The sequence below is a fragment of the Ambystoma mexicanum genome, chromosome 7q (assembly GCF_040938575.1).
Source record: "Ambystoma mexicanum isolate Mex_15411 chromosome 7q, UKY_AmexF1_1, whole genome shotgun sequence".
Classification (NCBI taxonomy): Eukaryota; Metazoa; Chordata; class Amphibia; order Caudata; family Ambystomatidae; genus Ambystoma; species Ambystoma mexicanum.
The window spans coordinates 625,637,865-625,657,807 of NC_090941.1; the positions used below are offsets into that span (position 1 = coordinate 625,637,865).

General features: G+C 46.1%; 1 protein-coding gene across 11 annotated transcripts in view; it reads right to left on the reverse strand.

Moving 5' to 3' along the window:
• PDS5B (PDS5 cohesin associated factor B) overlaps positions 1–19,943 on the reverse strand; it is a 2,333,811-nt gene that overhangs the window by 1,326,388 nt on the left and 987,480 nt on the right. For all 11 annotated transcript variants that reach the window (XM_069639007.1, XM_069639003.1, XM_069639002.1 and 8 more), the window contains one exon: positions 3,417–3,532. In XM_069639007.1, the coding sequence (XP_069495108.1) occupies positions 3,417–3,532 (116 nt within the window). The remainder of the gene's footprint in view (positions 1–3,416; positions 3,533–19,943) is intronic.

The following is a 19,943-nucleotide window of genomic DNA, read 5'->3' on the forward strand; positions in this document are numbered from 1 at the left end:
TGGGATGATTAAGTTTGCCCTAAAAGTAGACTTCCTGCCTCTGGACTTCCAAACTGGGCCCTACACTATTGATGGTTTGTTCTAAAGGGATGATATGTGTTGGTACCATTCAATCTTCCAGCTCTCTATCCCCGTACTACTCTCCTCCTCCCCTCTACTGTCCTCCGTCCAACTGCACCCACCTTCTCTTCTCCCCACATCGTCCTCCTTTCTCTGATGTTACTTTTTAACCTTCAACCTACTTTTGCCCAGCAATGTAACTACCTTACTTCCTACCACTCTCCCCTCTACTACTCTACCTTCCCTACACTACTACTACTACTCTCACTGCAATTACTTTCCCCTTCCGGACTCCCTCCCTGGACTTCCACATGTCTATTCCTCGCCCCCAACCTTTCATGTTAACCCTCTGTCCGGCCTACCACTCCCGCCATACTAAGATTCAAAACTGAAAAGGGGAGTAACATGTAAGGGTGCGCTTAGTCTCCAATAATCTTAACAGACAGACAACTGCAGCAGTACCCGCATACAAGGTCCCCTAAACATGTGCAATTAAATGAGTAGGGTATGCTGTAAATCTGCGCAATGTCTCCAACTATATTGAATGATCTCTCAAACAATGTCCATAAGAGTCCATGTAATAGCATTCAGTTATAGGTGTCCAATGGACACGTCTTAATTTATTGGGGATATTTGAGCCCAAGAACAGCCGACAGGTGTTTCGTGAAATAGGTCGTACTCAAGGCAATCTTGGCATTAGCTGAATTGTTTCCTGTAGCATGTCCATAGAGACACAGTATAAAGTAATCAAGTGAAGAGTCCTGATAGTCAATAATAATTCGTGGTTTAGGCGTGATAATGTTGTAAATCTTTAAAATTCTTCATATTTGACGTGTGCATGAAGATGCATCCATGTGTAGCAAATGGGGCGCTGCTTACAGTGGCTGGATCCACTTTTGTTCAGTCAAGGGTATAGATACCCAAATAGCCAATTTAAAGGGAAGATCCCTTGAGTCTCCTCGTATCGCCTGGTCGCGCAAACTAATCCTGCTTTCCTTCTACCCTCAAACTCAGGGATACAACAAAACTGCTCACCCTTTTTCTGCGTTGTCTCCTCACTTTCCCCTTCTCTCCCACAACATTCTCCAATAGCCTCACTCTCTACTAACACTCATTAACTCTCAGGTTTCATTTATTTCTGTAATCAAAAATGCTGTTCAAATGTGTCCTCTTGGCAGTCTTCTATGTCTGATTTACAGATCCAGCAGGCGGGTTTCACTCCTCGCCGTATACTCGTGTTCACGTTATCACCAATGTGCATATTTCACTTGGGTGCAAAATAACATGTGGGTAAAGCACAGCTACTACCATCCTCGTCCACTTCATGCCAATTCTCTCAATGTTGGAAAAAACATTTTTTAAACCTTTAACATTGCAGACACGTTACCTTAGTTACAAACCCTACGGACAGAGAAATGACAACATAACATAGTGCAGACATTGAATTACTACCGTTTATCAAATTGTTAGATGGCATAATAGTGAATGCTGTACATTATCACGTACTCATAAGAGCTAGTATGTCGGTCCAGCTGTTCCCACCTCTTCGTTTATTTGCAATAGGTAGTCTCGATATGGGCCCCCAAAAGTCCTTTGGTCTGCATCTGGGCACAGTCAATGCAATGTAACCTTCTTCCCTCTCGTTAGCATAAGTTAGTTCCCTGAGCCATTCAGTTGCACTGGGGGCTGTTCTGGATTTCCAATACTTCAGAATACATGTTTTAGCAATCATACAGCTCAGATTAAAGAGCCTGCAAATCTTAACAGTAACCTTCCCAATGTCTTCTAGCAAGTATTTAGAGGGGGAGAGTGCAGGGGATATTTCAGTAATGTCAAACAGGTTATCTGCCACCTCCCGCCAAAATCTAATAATCATTGGGCAGCTCCAATACATATCGAGGGAACCCGCAGCAGCCATACCACATTTCATACACTCAATGCTGACATTTGGTGCAAATCTCAAGCTGCTGGCAGGGGTGTAGTGTAGTTGGTTGAGTATTTTAATTTTCAATTAACCTGAATGTTATGTTAAGGGAAACCTCTTGTCAGGTGACACCAGCCCAGCCATTGCTCATCTTGTATTGTTATGCCCAAATCCTTCATTCATTTTCCTTTGGCCCTATTAACAGATATTTGATTGGCCTGACCGGTTTTATATAGTCTAGACACAAGCCTCCTGGGTTCTCCGTTGGGCGCTATCATTTCTACAGGTTCACAAATATTAATTTCCTGGGGGAACGAGGGGCATCGCAGCGAACCGCCACCCTCAGTCTGAAGTATTGAAATGATCTCATGGGATTTTCATCCAGCTTGGCCACTAATTCCTAGAGTGTAACAAATGTCCCATCAGGGAACAGGTCATGTAAGGTCATCACTTGCCCCACATCCCACATATTCTTGATGACTTTATCATACGTTGGAGGGAGTCCCGGGCAACTCCATAGAGGGAGCGATCCACAGTATGGGGCTGTCACACCTAGTCTCTAACAATCTTGACCAGGCATTTACTATTGTGCGAACCGGGTCAAAGGAGCATAAATCTTCGTGACTGTCAGCCCAAATGTTGGCGCTGGGCTGTATGACTCTAGGGTCTGGTGTAATGGGTTATTGTTAATGAAATACCAGTTGCTTGCATACTGGGCTTGTGAAACGATGTAATATAGCTAAAAATCAGGAGCAGCTAGATCACTCTGTTCAAATGGTTCAGACATTCCCTCACATTTCAATCGTGGTACACCTGCTCCCCATGTATATTTAGTTGCCAACAAGCGAAGTCTATCAAAGAACTCTCGTCCAGGCCACACAGATACTCCAGAAATATAGTAATTTAGTTAACACCACCATTTTAATTAGTGAAAGTCTGCCATACAGTGACATTGGAATGTTTGCCCATAGTTGTAGTTTAATTACCAGTGCATTCAAATACATTTCGTGATTATCGGCAAGCAGGGAGCGATGTGAACGACAGACTGATATGCCAAAGTACTTAAATTTATGTGGGACCCATCTTAATCTCATCAAGTCAGCCGGGATATGTGTGGCAGACAGTGGGAATAGTTCCGATGTTGCCTCATTAATTCGGTATCCAGAATGAGTCGTGAATGTACAAACTTCCATCATTATTAGAGCTATATTTTGCTCTGGGTTGCGGATATATAAAAGTATCATCAGCGTATAGGGATATAACCTGTGGAGGCCCTGCAATGTGAATCCCCCTTTGCTCATGTTTATCGCACATCCAGTGTTGGAACATTTGATGAAAGCTTGGGGGCAATGGCTGCTAAAGACCTCAAATGGCAAAGGCTTACATTTTACAACATGACATTTCAATCAAGAAACACAAATAAAAGTCCTACCTGATGGACTCTGTATCAATGTGTACAGGAGCTATCCGCTCCAGAAGAAACTTAACCATTTCCAGGAAGGGGTTTGTAGGCTGTTTTGGATTTCCCAACTTTTTCGTAATATCACGCTGCAATACACATTCATATGCATAAACAATTCTGTAATGTATTCAACAAACCAAATAGCCAGGGTTAACGTACTAATTCTATTTTACAACACTGTGCATTTACCACTTATAAATGTATCACAATAAAGAAATAAGAAAAGGCCTTCTTTATTGGAGACTAGATGTTTTAACCAATGCACCTTAACCAAATGCAGTGTCCCAACATTCATGCAAGTTAGTATTAAAGCAGCATTATTTCCTCACGACTAGCCATTGTATTTCAAGATTGGCTAATGTTCATATGGTCATCTAATGTGCACCCACCAGTTAAAGTGTTGCTAAAATGCCTACTAAACACACAAAAATGTCCCAGATTCACAGTGTGTTAGACACTTGCCTCCAGTTGGAAAAAAAGAAACAAAGATAAGAGGCAAGAAGTTACCAGAAGAACAAAATTACTTACCTCGCAATAATATTCTTTCTGATGGATGTTCCTCACATGAATTGCTCTTCTTTGATAATCTCCTCCACAGCGCAGCTTTTTCTTCAGAAGCTTTTCAGCCACCAGGGAGAGCAGAAGCTCAGCGTCGGCTCCGCCAGATGCCTGTATGCATCCCATGCTGGACAAGACCTCAGGGCCAGTATATATTCAGGTGTGTGCCCCAGGACCTCAATTCCACCCTTTTTCCCTATCACTTTGATGCCGAGGGGCTGCAGAACCAAATGCCATATGTTAGGAAGAATTCAATTAGCATATGCTTGTTGTTAGGGAGAATTCTCAGAAATGTGTTAATTCCCTTCTATCTTAGAGTACCCCAGCACTTTTTGCTGGACTTCAGGACTTTTCATTTCTAATCTAGAGAGAGCGACCTTTTCCCACTCTCTCATGTATGTTTTCTGTGATTTAGACTGTTTCTTTGACTTTGGAGTCTGACAAACTCCATATGCATCATCTTTACATTGGGACACACAACACCTTCAGTGCAGTGGCTGTGAGGCTGGGAATGCATTGGAGGGACAGCCCCCCCGTCCTTGTCCTGTAGTCCCTTTTTCATGTGTGTTCTGTATTGTTTTCTGCCCAGGAGTCCATGTGGGACTCCTGGAAGTGCAGCTCTTCCTGTTTTTGGTTTGGTGTACAGACCCATGGGATACCCCTAAGGCACCCATGGGTGGGGGTACAACCCTGTGCCCCTAATGTATGTTTTTGGGCACCTGTGTGTGGCCCACAGAGCAGGGTATGGGCTGGTGAATTTGACAGGTGATCTGAGTATCCTCTATTTTGGGATACCCAGGCCCTGCCATTGGAATCAGTTGATTCCTGATAGGAAACACGATGGCCCCTGTGGCCTCTTGCTTTCTATTGCCTGTTACCTTGTTTGCCCAAAGTCCTGGGAAGCCCTGACTCTGTCCCTTCCCCCGGACTTGCTGTTGGGTGGAAGTTTCCATATATGGTGGTGTTGTGAAGTCCAGGCCAGACTGGCTGGAGAGTTCCCAGTGACTGCATGTTGTGGGAACACATTGTGGGTGGGACCTGAGTGAATGGAGTGTGTGGCCAATATGCACTTCTTGTTGTGGATGTCTAGTTTCTGGTGTTTGACACAATGACTGAGACAGCACTGCCTGAAACTGATATGAATGCAGTGTGTAGTGTTGAATGGCACATTCCTTGTTGTGAGTGTCTGAGGGAAGAGAATGGCCTGAATGCACTGTATGCTGGATTGGCTGACTGACTGATGAATGCTCTTCTGAGTGATTGGTTGCCTGAGTGTGACCCAGCAGAATGAATGGGAGATCAACTAGTATATATGGGGGCCTCTCACTGCTAGAAATCGTTAAGAAGCTGGAGTTGAAACTAACACTGAAACTGAAGCTGAATCTCAAAGCCGAGCCTGAAGAAGAAGGTTGACTGCTGTCTCCCTTCGCCGAAATCCGAAAGCCGCCAAGACTGATCCAAGAGAGGATCTGGTTAGGTGCCATCTTCCCATGCTCCGAGGGACCTTCGAGTACCGCTAACCTTTGCCAAAGCGCCCTGGAAGTCAGACCCTAGATAGGCTGCCGACCAGAGACTGGGACCGTCGAGGAGAACGAAGATAAGCACAGGACATTCCGTCCACCGTCGTCGACCAGGGTTCGCAGGTATGCTGTAACCGCTGGAGGTCCTTCGAAGCCGTGTTGCCCAGAAGAGGGGACCGCTTGATGCCGTGCTGCCGACGACTTGAGCCGCACGCTCCTTTGCCTAAGACTTTTGATTCACGGACGCACTCGTCCGCACCGCCTTATCCCGCCAGAGAATGCCAGGCAGTTGAAGCGCCGAGGAGCATCCGCCAGTGGGTTTCCTGCCACCGAAAGACCGTAGAGATGCCGGACGACTCGACGCCCTTGCTGGGCCACAGTTATTCAATCTCTTTGCGGTCCTGAACTCTCGACATCGAGATGCCCCGCATGCCTCTTCCTTTCAGGAAGTCTTCGACTCGTTGCCAGCAAGCACCGCCAGGACCAAAGATGCTGCCTCGATGCCGTTGAACTTCCATCGAGGATTCTCGACGCAGAGTTCACTTTCTTCCAGGCCCATCAACAATCTGTGGATCCTGCTTTAAAGAGTGGCACTCAAGAAGGATCCCTCAACGCCCCCTCAAGGAACTCTGCTATTCCTGGTACATTGGGGTGGTAGACGCATTATAGAAGGAAATAAGACTTATTGAACAATATATGGACTGGGCTTGTGGTATATCTTTATTTTACAGGTTGCCCAGGTTGGGGGGGTGTGGGGGATCTCCACACAGAATTGTGTCTAGGTAACGGGGCCAGTATTCTGCCAATTGTTCTAACCAACTGCTTTCCTCTATTGTTGGTTACCTTTATTAAGTTATTTGTGTGACATTTAACCAGAGTACAGTTGATGCACTTTAATGAAATCTAATAATATTTGTGGTACCCCTTAAAACTGTAAATATTTGCCATTGTAGATTAACTGAGCACAAAGTGAGTTATTGTGATTGTGTATATAACCTTGAACCTTAATTATATAAAGACTGTTTTAACTAATACAGTGTGTGGACATTCCTTTGTGGGTGTTTGGGGACTACACTGTACTTAAGAACCAGCCTGCATCACCTCTTAAGAAGCTAGGCCTTGATGGCTCTTCCTTTGATACCAACAATTTAGAATCTTTGCTGGGGTCCTCTGTGCCTCTCCTCTACCATATAGAGCACATAAGTACAGACCCCCCCCCAGTCTTTACAGAGGCACAGGGAAGTCTCTCAGATTTCCCAAAGGTTTAAATACCTTCTCTTGGTAAAACTACTGTTTGCAAGAGCAGTTAGGTGAAATTGACTTTACTTACGTTTTGTAACTTTCTAGACCCAGCACACACTTTCTTACAAGCCTGGGCCACCTCAACAGAGTGCTGGATCCTAGATGCGAGGAAAGTCTGAAGTGGTATCCAAGAACCGCGTGTTGCTATTTACTGTAGACGCGAGGAGCTGAAGCCGCAAAGTGCTGCTGAATTGAAGTTTGCCCATTGCTGCAGCCGTCCCATTGCAGTGCAGGAGTCTCCAGACATCCTCTTGTCTCCAAGACTGAGGCCCAGGAACAAAAGGATCTGCAGAGCTGTACAGGAACAGAAGCCAGCTGGACCCATTTCTTCTAACCAAAGGTACTGTTAAACTAAGGGGACTTACCTCTGGTTTGTGTAGCCTTACTTCTTCTCAGTTGAGACTTGTCATGGTTGCCCTTGCAGCGTTGCCCCTCATAAGCCTCCCAGCTTGTGGCCCTTCCAGTGATTGTATTGCTACAAACGTTCCTAAAAAACATTGTGCAAGACTTTTACTTACCTGCAAAGAAGTTCTTCAGCTCACCTAGACTTTGCTCAACTAACATTGGCTCTCCTGGCTCCCCGAGAGACTCTTCTTACCTCTGACTTTGTGCTTTTACCTTTCCCCCAGGAAAGGGTTAATTTACTTTGCATTGGAGGGTTCATAAAGTACTTAACGGTTTATGAATTATTTGTTAACCTTTGTTTTATTCCCCTATCTAACCTTTGCACCAAACTCAGTATTGCTCTAAATGTACCAGTGAGAAATCAACGTCAAGCAAGTTCCCAACTATTTTAGTCACATGAGGGTGTAGGAAGTGTCTGTTTGCCATCCCCAAAGGTTATCATCTGATTAGAGAAACTAAGAGTGTTTTGAAGTATATTTTGAAGTGTTCCAGGTTTTGCTCCCTTCTGAAGGCTTATATAACTGACTTAAATGTAGAATTGTTTAATCAAGAAACCTTGAATGCAAGAGTTTATTTGAATACCTGTCACTGTGAATATCTGTGCAAAAACCCTACTGCTCACATTGACCCCTCTTGAGATAAGCCTGGCTGCTCAGCCACACTACCAACCTGTGAAGTACAGACTTATACCAAAGATTGGGTTACCTATTGCCAAGAGGACAAGGTTGCTGTAGTCTCCCAAAGGGCAATGCACACAATTGTGCCTAACAGCATACTAGCTATCCCCAAGAGGGGCAGGTAGGGAGGGTGATGAGGAATCTGTGTGAGGAACATCCATCAGAAAGAACATTACCTAGAGGCAAGTAATTCATCCTTCTAATGGATTTCCCATCTACGATAGACTCCCAAAGCAGTTCGAAAAATCTGGAGGACGGAGAGCAATGTTAGGGAGAATTCTCTTTTATGGCTAATTTCCATTACCTAGTGAGTCCCTCAGCAGCTTTGCTGGATTTCTGGGTTTTATTTTTTCCACCTGGTAAGAGTGTGAACCTTTTTTCCACTCTTACATGTGTTTTGCCATGTGTATTTCTACTTTTCGTGTGATCTTGGGCTCTGGGGCACACCACTCCATGAGCCCAACTTTTTGTGTGTTAACCAGCACCTTCAGTGCAGTGACACAGGGTTGTCTCCAAGACTCCCCACCAACTAAATTTTTCTGGGGCTGACTACTGTCCCCCAGAAACAAGTAAAGTGCCATTTACTTTATTTAGTCATTTAAACAGCAGACCTACTACACCCCATCTTACATGCAGTATTGGAAGGGGTTAATTCCTACTCCTTTTAGTCTGCACCTCTTGGAGCGTTGTTTCGCTCCCTTAACACTAACACTTGGCTAGTGGCAGTGGTATCTACCCTAACTTTTCAACTGCGAGTATACTATATAAAACTGGTACTGTTTAAGGCTATTATATTAGCCTCGAACCTAAACCCGCTTGACCGAATACTTTTTCTTTTGGCTCCGGTCGGGTTTGGTCGCCATTTCTTTTTGTTAATGTCCTTCTTGTGTTTTACTTGGCACGGCAAACTAGGTTTGCCTTCTTTGTTCGCCGACCTTTGGCGGGCTTCTACGAAGAAGCCCTCCTTTGGCGTCTGGGTGTCTAGGTGGGCTGAATGTGAGGGAGGACTTTAGTAACCCCCTGCACAGGGCCTCCTTGGAGACCCATGTCACACTATGTGTCCATTGGCTGGAGGGGTTGTGCGGGCTGGACAACCTCCCTGCTGTGTGATTGACAGCCAGGCTGTGTGAATGGGGGATTTTCGCATAAAAGGCAGGACTCTTGGGCTGGAAGTTAGAGGCGCCACTGGAACTACAAGAAGCGGAGAAGACGACGGCTGCTGGAACTCCCGAGTCCCGGTGAAGCCCTGCTGCAGTCCTGAGCTATCTACCCTTCAACGATAGAGAAGATCCAGTTCCGAGTCTTCTTCCCTCGAGCCTGGTGGGACATCCAGCTCACCTTTCAACAGCCAGAGAATCCTCTTTTGGGTCCAAATCACTGCACAGTGCTGTAGTGGTCCGGATAGCCATCAGAAGAACCCTCTCCTGTTTTTAAGGAGCGCACCTTTTATTCGCTTTTGCTGCTGCTGGCTTCATCCCTGGGTAGTGCAGATCGCTCCAGACGTCGTCGTCCTTGTCCCCCGCGACTGAAGCTTCAGGAACCGTGGGTCTGCGGGAACTACCAGGAAGAACTGCCGTGACACCAGCTTTTCTTCATACGAATAAGGTACTGTGTCCATTTGGTCGTTCACGCCATCCGACCTTGAGAAATCACGGTGAACCCTTTACCTCTACGAAGGCTTGTCATTTCTTTCTTCCCTCTTATAACCTTTGCTTCCCTTTTGAAAATATCCAAGTACTCCTGGCATCTTGAATTGTGAACTATCCTAATAGTGTGATCCTCGACAACAGAGCCTCTGCTCCATTTAGCACTGGCGCAGGCCTATTGACTTTTATCTGCTTCTTAGAAAGTGTTCTTCGATTCCCTTGCCTTGACCAAAGTATTGCCTGCGATTTTATCCACTATTCCCTTGTTTTTATTCTATATGCTAAGTGTGGTTGACTACTGTTACATTTCTTCCTTCTGGTACGATTTTCTTTAGTAAGACCGAACTGTCATTACTGTCAAAAGGTTATCGCGTATTAACCCACGGTAATGTCTTTTGTTTCACAACACCGGTCTGTCAAATCCTGATGTACTTACCTTGAATTGACTTGAACAAGTGGAATTGGTGGTGTGTAGTGTATTTTAAAGTGTGCTTTGAATTAATAGAAGAAGTGTTTTGTGAACAGATGGTTTAAAAATAAACATACTTATATTTAACCAGAAACCTTGAGTCAGTGTTTGCTTGAGTCACAGTAATTGTGGTCCTTTGTGTAATCCCTACTGCTGCTCATTTGCTCTTGAAATAAGTCTGGCTGCTCCGCTACTGCTACCACTATAACTATAGTACAGGCTTGTACCAAAGGTGAAATTGTCCTGCCACCTGTAGACTTAATCACCTGTAGTGTTCCCTAAGGGTACTGCAGAGGATTCTGCCTAACAAGCAAGGACAAAACCTAGACCAGAAAACTCTGGAGGACAGCCCTACCAAGGCAGGTATCATGTCCCGAAAGAGAATACAAGCAGTAATGCTGAGCAAATGTGTGCATTAACGCCCACGTTGCCACATACCAGATTTCCAGGACAGCGACTCCCCTCTGTAGGGCAGAGGTGGCAGCCAGACCTCTGGTAGAATGGTACCTTTCAGTACATCCTTTTCAGCCAGAACGTAGCATTCCGAGCTGCAGAGAATCATCCACCTCGACAGGGTTTATTTGGTCACAGCCCTGCCAGCACTAGCACCAACGTAACAGTCAAAAAGCTGCTAATCTTTCCTAGCCTCTCTCGTCCAATAGACATAGTAGCTGAGGGCCTGCAAAGGGTCCAGGCGAAGGAATCGCTCCTCTGTCTTAAAAGGAAGGGGCAGAGGAAAGGCCTCACTTTCAAAGTCAACTTATCCTTGAAGAAAACATTGTAGCGAAGGTTAACAGAGAACGCCTGGAACTCCCTCACCCATCTCGCAGAAGTGATGGCAACCAGGAAAATCACCTTAAGGGCGTGTCGTCTAATAAAACATGAAAAAGAACTCCCATATGTCAAAATCAAATTTAAATCCCACCCCAGGACAAAATACTGGCGTGGAGGAAAATGGTTGAATAAACTTGGCAATAAACTGCATGACAGTGACCTTTTAAAGGCTGAAATAGCGGCAAGGTACCTCTTAAAAGTAACTATCTGTAGGCCCGCTTGAGCCAAGGACAACGAAAAATACAAAACAAGGGCTAATGGACAGGATCAAGGGTCCAGAACCCTCACCTGAAACCAAGTCAGAATGTACGCAATCTGCAGGCATAAACGGACTTGGTTGCTGGCCTTCGAGCTGCGTGGAGTACATAAAGACCGGCTTCCGACACGTCCCACTCCTTGTATCTCAGCCTCTCAGTAGCTAAGGATGAAGGTTCAGGCAGCTGAGGTTCAGGTGGAGGACCTGCCCCTCCAATCGAGAGAGCAAGTCGACTCTTCGGACGGCCAGGGAGGGCAGATGGACTTGTCCATCAACTCTGGATACCACTTTCTCTGGGCCCAGTCCAGAGCAGTCATGATCAGTGTGGTTCTGAACAGGCGCAATCTCCTTTGAACCAGCGGAATGACATGGATCGACAGGAACGCATAAAGGAGGTCGAAAGTGCTCTCGACCGGCACTGGGTCCCCCACAGCTCCATGATAAGGCAATTTGTTGGGCCATAACAACTTGCACTTCCTGTTCACATTGGACGTGAAGAGGTACAACTTCATAAGTTCCCCAAAAGGAGAATATCCCCTCAGAACTTCCTAGCAGAAATCCCACTCGTGGGAAGCCCAAGTTGGTCTCTCAAGGCACCCGTGGTGAAATTGTCCTTTCGAGACAGAAGGGCTGCCGTCCGAGAGACGCCTCTCTCCAAAGCCCAAAAACACAGTCGTATTTCTTCTCTTCACAAAGGCAAGGACCCCAAACAACCTTGTTTGTTGAGGTAGTGATGGCCACTGTGGTGGGCGTCAGGATCAGCAAATGTTTGCGTTTCAGAGGGGAGGAAGGCGACTAGGGCCAGCCTGAGCGCCCTGAGCTCCACCAAGTTGATGTTTTCCCAAGACTCTGCGGGAAACTACAGTCCACTCACAGTCAGATCCAAAAGGTGATTCCCCCCCAACCAATTGGAGATGCATCGTTAACCACAGTCACCAGAGACAAAGGTTGTCAAAACAACGGGCATCTGATTAAGTTGTCTGGCAGGGCACACCACGCTAGATTCAACATTCGGCCCTGAAACTGGAACCAATAGGAATGGAGAAGCCATTAGGAATGGAGAAGCCAGCCTTGCCTACGGCACCCTTAGGATGCAGGAGGCCAGGAGGACCAGAAGGACCAGCAGGCACAGGAAGGCTGAAGTTGGGACTTAATAGGATGGGAGGATATTGAGCATCCGGAAGATGTTTGCCACTTGGTCCACAGGCATGAATGCCCTTGTCCAGGAGACTGTCCAAAACTGCTCTGATAAATCGGTGAGATTGGGTCAGAAATACCGTAGTCTTTTTGGAGTTCAGGGAAATGCCAGGCTGTGCAATAGAGTGCATGTCTGGAGAAGGTGGACCGACACTAGATCCGGGGAACTAGCTCTGACGAGCCAGTCAACCAGGAAGGGAAAGACATGATTGTTCTCCCTCCTGAGGCGAGCCGCCACTACTGCTAGAAGCTTGGTGAAAACCCTGGAAACTGTAGAAAGGCCAAATGTCAGGACCATGAAGTGGTAGTGATGTTAGCATACCAAGAAACATATCTACCTCCTGTGTTTCAGATGAATTGGTACATGGAGTAGGCATCATGAAGGTCCGGACATACCAACCAGTCCTGCAGGTCGAGGGATTGCAGTAGCTGGGCCAGAGTAACCATCTTGAACTTGTCTGTGCGAAAATAGGTGGAGTACCAAACTTTCCTCATTATGAGCGCAGTACGATCAGGCTCTTTGAAAGAAGCTGACAGACTACATCCAGGAGGATTGGATCCAGAGTCAAGGTGGTGGCCAGGCAGCTGTGGTCCTGAGGGCACGGTATGATCGGCAGGAAATCTCTGTCAGATGATCTGCAAAGGGCCAAGCGTCTGGCGTGATCCTTGACCGCTCTGAACTGAACAGGCAAACCCTCCCCACCAGTATTAGTGGCACAGTCAGTCACTGAGGTTTTGCGCTTAAGGGATGGTGGCCACGACTGCACCTCTTCTCTGGGCAGCTCTACCTCTTCCTCTCAGGAAACGCCTGCCTTGCAGTCTTCCTGGGGCAGACTGACCAAAACCTCTTGGGAGATAGGCGGGGGGATGAAAACCCCAACACCTAGTCGACTTCGTGGAGGGCTGCTGCACAACAAGCCCCAAGGACAATCTGTGGCTTTCAACGACTGGACCTTGTGGAAGCAGTCATCAGCCTTGGCACCAAAAATATTCTGGCCATCGAAGGGCATGTCGAAAGGTTTGCCTGGGACATCAGAAGCAAATCCTGACGTGTTCAACCATGAGTGATGTCTAATCAGCGTACACATGGCCATGGACCTGCCCACACAATCTGCAGCGGGCATTCCAGATTGCAACATTTGGCGGGAAGCTTCCCCACCATCAGTGACCATGGCCACAAAGCCTTCCTGCTTGTCCCCTTAAAGGATGTGTTAAGCCACATTGGTCACAGCAGGCCGAAGGCTGAAGGAGAACTTTGCCAGCGCACAAGAGGCTTTCACAGCACATAGGCTAAGAGAGCCCGACACAAACACCTTCTTCCAACAGGCTTGTCTCTTACTCTCCCCGTCAGATGGAAGGAAAGATGGAGGTATTCAAGTTAGCCATTGAAGCCTTAACCACCAAACTCTCTGGAGAGGCACGAGAGGACAAACACTGGGTCTAGCGGAGCAGTATGGTGTTACTTTGCCAGCTCTCTCCCAAATGTCAGAGCAGAAGCAGGCTTCCCTCACAACCCAGCATGGGGGGCTCGAACGGCACACTGAAGGGTAGGAGTTTCATTCTCGGGTGCATTGTCCATAATGTCACACAGTTCATAATGAGTCTTCATTTTCGTTGGAGTAACAGCTCCAGATTATCAGCAACTGTAGCCATCATCTGCTGAAAAGTGGCTTGAGGTTTACCAGGGATGGGAGCTGGCAGAATGTACCATCGCAGGGCAATGTCACTCGCAACCTGTAGGTCTTCAGCCAAGCCCAGCACATCACATTCCTTGCAGAACTCGGCAGGAATAAATCTGTCTCCTACATAGAAACCAGGGGGTCCAACCCAAAGGGTACTGGTTTACCATCCTTGTCATACAAGTTATATTTCTTGGGCATTAATGTGTTAATACCGAGTGCTAGGGAGAATTCTCATAAATGGCTGATTTCCCTTATCTAATGAGTTCCTCAGCAGCTATGCTGGATTTCGAGGATTTCTTTTTTCACCTGGTAAGAGTGTGAGCCTTTTTTTCCCACTCTTACATGTGTTTTGCTGTGTGCGTTTTCACGTTTTGTGTGATCTTGAGCACTGGAGCCTCACCTACTCCATGGCCTCATACTTTTCATGTGTGTTACACAGCACCTTCAGTGCAGTGACACAGATTTGTCTTTGAGACTTCCCACTGACTCCATTTTCTGGGGCCGACTACTGTCCCCCAGAAACAGGTAAAGTTGCCATCAACTTTGTTATTAGTCACTTTAAACCACAGACCCAGTACACCACATCGTACATGGAGTATTGGAAAGGGTTAATTTCTATCACTTTTTGTCTGTCTCTTGTGGGCTTGTTTCGCTCCCTTTACATCAAGACTTGGCTGATGGCAGTGGTAACTACCCTAACTTTTCTACCGTGGTTATCTTATTTAACCATGGTATTGTTTCAGGCTACTATATTAGCCTAAAAAATAAACCCACTTGACCAAATACAATTTAATTTGGCTCCGGCTAGGTTTATTCGCCATTTTTTTTTGTTAAAGTCTGTGATTTTCTCTGCGCGCCAAACCGGGGATGATTCCTTTGTTTGCCGTCTTTTGATGGGCTTCTACACAGAAGCCCTCCTTAAGGTGCCTGAAAGTCTAGCTAGGCAGGATGTGAGGGAGCGATCTTCGGACCCCTGCCATGGGTTCCCTTGGTAATCCAAGTCGCACTCCTGTTTGATTGGCTGAGGGGACTGTCCCTGCCAGAACAGCCATGCTGTATGAATGGGAGAAAACTGCATAAAAAGCAGGTCTCTGGGACTGGAAAGGCAGAGTCGCCACTGGAACGAAAGAACAAACAAGGAGCTGATGGAAGACTACCCCTACAACTACTGAACCGCCCGGTGAAGCCCTGCAGTAGGTCCGAATCTTCAGAATCCGACAACAGAGAAGATCCTCCAGGAAATGTCTTCCCTTGAGCTGGTGGGACCAACCAGTTCACCCAAACTGCAAGCCAGGACCCCTCCCTCTGGTCAAATTTGCTGTACAGAGCTAGAGTGGGCCTGATAGCCAGGAAGGTCGGACCCTGCTTGGGTTTTAAGGAGCGCACATTTTATTTGTTGCTTTGCTCTGCTGCTGGTTTCTTGGTAGTGCAGGACCCTCCAGTCTTCCTACTTCTTATCAGTCCGACAGTCGCTTCAGGAACCGTGAGCCTGCAGAAACTCTGTTTTAAAGGTACTGTGCAAATCCGGTTGCTCATTTCGTTCAAACGCGGTGAAAGTGTTTGAAATCTTTCTCCAATCCGAGGGCTTGTCCTTCTCTGCTCTTTGAACTAACTTTTCTATCAACCAACCTCGTCCGGAAACCGTGCCACGAACTTTACCGCGAACTACCCTGAACTGTATTATCTTGAGCAAAAGACTTTTGACCCATTGACTTTGGCCCTAAGCCTTTTCCATCTGATTGCATCATTGTAGTTCCTATTGTTCAATTGCCCTGAGTACTTACCTGTTGGTTTGATTTAATTTTCTAATAACTTTGACTTTCCCTACCTTTAAAATTGCTGGAGTGCCATTTTGCTCCCACTTCATTTTGTGAGCTTAACTTTTCTACAATTTAAGGGAAGTGGTGTGGTGTATTAAGAGTGTGATTTTTAGACTGCTTATAGTAGTGTAATGTTATACAACTGAAGAGTGAAAAATGTGTATATTCTTTTACTTGAAAAACCTTGAGTCAGTGTTTGCCTGAATCATAGTAATTGCTGTCCTTTGTGTAGGTAACTTGTACTGTTCACTTACTCTTGAGATAAGTCTGGCTGCTCAGCCATCGCTACCACTTTAACTGTGTAGTACAGGCTTGTACCAAAGGTGAATTTGTACTGTCACTTGTAGTCTTAATTGTGTGTGGTGTTCCCAAAGGGTACTGCATATAATTCTGCTTAAAACAGAGCAGAACGTATTCGTGGGCAGCCACAAAGCCAATTAAGCCGGAACCGGCAGGTCCGTCAGCACAGAGGAACTTTTGCTGCCTGTGGGTCCAGGCCCGAGCCCATAGGGGTGATGGAGAAGTTCCCAGTGGTTACGTTGCCGGGCGCAACAGATGCAGTCAGACCGGTAGCAGATGCAGTCAAGTCGACTGCACCATGGCAAAGATGTCAAGCACCTTAAGGTGAAAGCTTTCGGTCTTGGTTTTCTTTAGGTTTCATTGGTAAAATACAATTAACCCAATTGATCACCAATTAGAACACACAATTATCACATCAATATAACATGTGCCTTGAGTAGTTTCCAAATCTGACACATGAATATTAAATAAAACAGGTGCCAGCGTGCATCCCAGTTTCAACCAAAAATGTGAGATTCTAGTTTCCCCTAGTTGTCGATCTTGGGTAATTCTGATCTGTGTAGAGGTATTACTATAAAGTGCTTTAACAAAGTGCAATGTTGTGCTATCCAAGCCCAAATGTCGGTTTACTATGTTGAATGCTTTGGAATAGTCTATATAACTTATGAACAATGTTACATCTTTATTTTTTTATGTTAGCCTGATTAGATAACTGAGGTTCCATAAATTGCCAAGGTATTTAGACCTTTTCTAAAGACAGTTTGTTGATTCTTTAATATAATTTTCTCCTCAATCCATACATTGATTCTCTTTAATAAGAAATGACAAATGATAGAGGGCCTTTCTTGTATATGTGCACCAACATAGACCTACGCCAACTTGATATAGAGCCTGTCCTAATTATCGGCCTGTAAATCTTCGAGCACCATTGCCCATACACCAGGATGCCCTTTTTTTTAACACTGCATTAGCTATTTGATTAGGCCCTGGTGCCATCTCAATCTGCTAATAAATTCCTCGATTTCTACGGCAAATATATTGAAATCCTCACGTTTGTAGGGCAAGTATGAAGCCACAATGTCATCTTCGTCTCCCACATTATTTCAGCAATAAGACCCGAGCCGCAGGGGCTTTGAGTCAGGTAATGCCCCAGGCCCATATTTAACGAAGGCCCTGGGGCATTACCTGACTCAATGCCCCTGCGGCTCAGGGCTTATTGCTATTAGTATTCCGGGCTTGTGTCCGGGAATATTAATAGCAGTATCATTCATACTTCATTTTACTTACTGTCTCATCTTGTTTCTTTGTAGCAGAGATTCTCTCCTCAGTTCTGTGGCGCTGCGATTGTTCTGGATGAATGGAATGTTCAATGTTAAAGTAAAACAGATTGCTGCTGCGTGTGGGGAGTTCGCAGTAATTGCGTTTGCAGACGGATCCTCAAGTGAAGCAGGAAACAAGATGACATCTGCGGCACAAGCAACGCCCGGTGAGGGATTCCGTGTCAGGTAAAGCCCGCGTTTTAACCAATAGCGTTAGCTTTTACTGGATGTGCTGCAGCCTCCGGGGTACTAATATATCATATCATGAACTGCTATACGATTTCCAATTCGCATTAGAAATTGGATTAAGTTCTTGTTTCCCGATTACATCTTATGTGTGACTTTTATAAATTGATCAGAATTTGCGCTAATCGTTATTACTCAGTGCTTTATTCATTATATGCCACTGGGCCAGACTTGCTTTGTGTCATCGAAACTGGTTGACAGACTCCTCGGCTCCCATGTTTCCTCAGTTTCTGCCAGAGTGTTACAAAATGATCCATAGGGATAGAGTTGCCCCCCACCCTGGGGGAGGGATCGCTATTATTTTCAAAGTGGCTTTCCAAATTATCTTGGTGCCTTTAGTCCATGATTTGGGAATGGAAGCTCTACTAGTGAGCCTGGCGATATCTGCATCAGAGTCTGTTCATTCTTTTCTACTTGTGTATCACCCTCCTGGGCCTTATATGCATTTCTTCCATCCTTTTCTGAAGCCATCTACCTCGATCCAATTTGAAATATGCAAATTTGGTTGTTTTAGCGACTAACATCAGATTTACCTCTCCTCTTGCTCCCACTCAGCCATTTTTACGAAGGTTTTGCTGACTTCGGTATAACACAACATATGGTGGAACCTACCCACCGACTTGGAGGAATTTTGGATAAAAATGTTTGTTGTGAAATCTTTATCGACTGCTCGCTTTCTGCCTACCGCCCCGGCCTCTCAGCTAGACTGTGATGCTTTAGTTGAGTTGTTCCATTCTAAAATCGAAAGCATATGTGGCAACATAGAGCTTTCCCAGTCTGGCAATAGCTTGAGAGTCGACAATGTCGATCAGCCTGCGACTTCAAGCTGGGCTACTTTCCCAGTGTTTACAGATGAGGCCATTGCCTACTTAAATCTGCAGCCCCATCTGATTCAGTTCCTTTATATATTTAAAATACCTTTTGCTGGCGATCATCCTCCTAGTGAGCTCAAACAGGCTACTAATGGTCCCTCTTCTAAAGAAACCATCTCTGGATGCTTTTGTCATCTCTAATTTTCATCCCATCTCATTACTCCCTTTGTTAATGAAACTTCTTGAGGCATTCATTTCTCCGCTTCTGTCTGCCTTTCGGGAGTCTTCCCCTTCTGCTTGACCCATTTCAGTCTGGGTTTCATCCTGGGAGAGTGGGTGAGGTACTGAGAGCGTCTTGGTATTGGTAATGGATGACATAACCAGGCTGGTTGACGGGGAGGGGATAAATGGGGGCCCAGATTCTTCTCGATCTATCAGCGGCCTTTGATACTGTCGACCACTCCCTCCTCCTCTCCCTCCTGGCCTCCATTGTTATCTCCGGCCCTGTATTGGCCTGGTTCACCTCGTTTTAGACCAATAGAGGCCAGTCAGTTTCTTTGCCTCCTTTTCTTTCTCCTTCTTACTCTCTTTACTGTGGAGTCCCCCAGGGTTAAGCCTTGTCCGTGATGTTGTTTAACATCTATGTTCGATCGCTTGTTGCTCTCATCCGCTCCCATGGCTTCAGGTGTTACTCTTATGCAGACGACACGCAAATCCTGGTCCGATTAGATCTCGACCGGGGTGAAGGGTTGTCACGCCTGCGTGACTGCCCGTCGGCCCTGGGAGACTGGATGGGTGCCAACTGGCTCAAGCTAAACTGGGACGAGACAGAGGTCATGGTGGTGGGTACCTCTCCTGAATCAGACTCTTAGTCCCCTTCCTTCTGGCCATCTTCACAGGGTGTGTTTCCTACCCTGGTGACGGTGGTAAAAAATCTAGGTGTCCATTTGTCTACCTCTTTGTTTTTTATGGCATCGCAGTAGTGTGGTATGTCAATCTGCCCACTTCTTATTGAGGGTTCTTCCTGAGATCCTACCTTTTCTTACCGCTTTGCTTCGCCCGCTAGTTGTGGCCTTTTATCTCCAGTAGGCTTGACTACTGCAATGCCCTCTTCTACCTGGCTCAGCCAGCCAGCCTTATTCACAGTCTGCAATATTTGCAGAACCTAGCTGCTCGGGCAGCCACTGAGACACCCTACAGCTCTCATATTAGTCTGGTGCTACGACGTCTGCATCGGCTTCCGGTGAAGTGGAGAAGAGGGAATAAGTTACTTACCTGTAACTGTTGTTCTCCAGCATGGGTCTAGCATGGATTCACATGCTCATGAATATTCCCCGTCAGGCTGGGAATCCTCGGTAAAGAAAAAATCTGTTTCAGTTTCATTTCTGAACTGTCTTTCTCCTAACAACCAATCACTGGTCTCTGGGTCAGACTGCGCCCAACCAATGACTGGA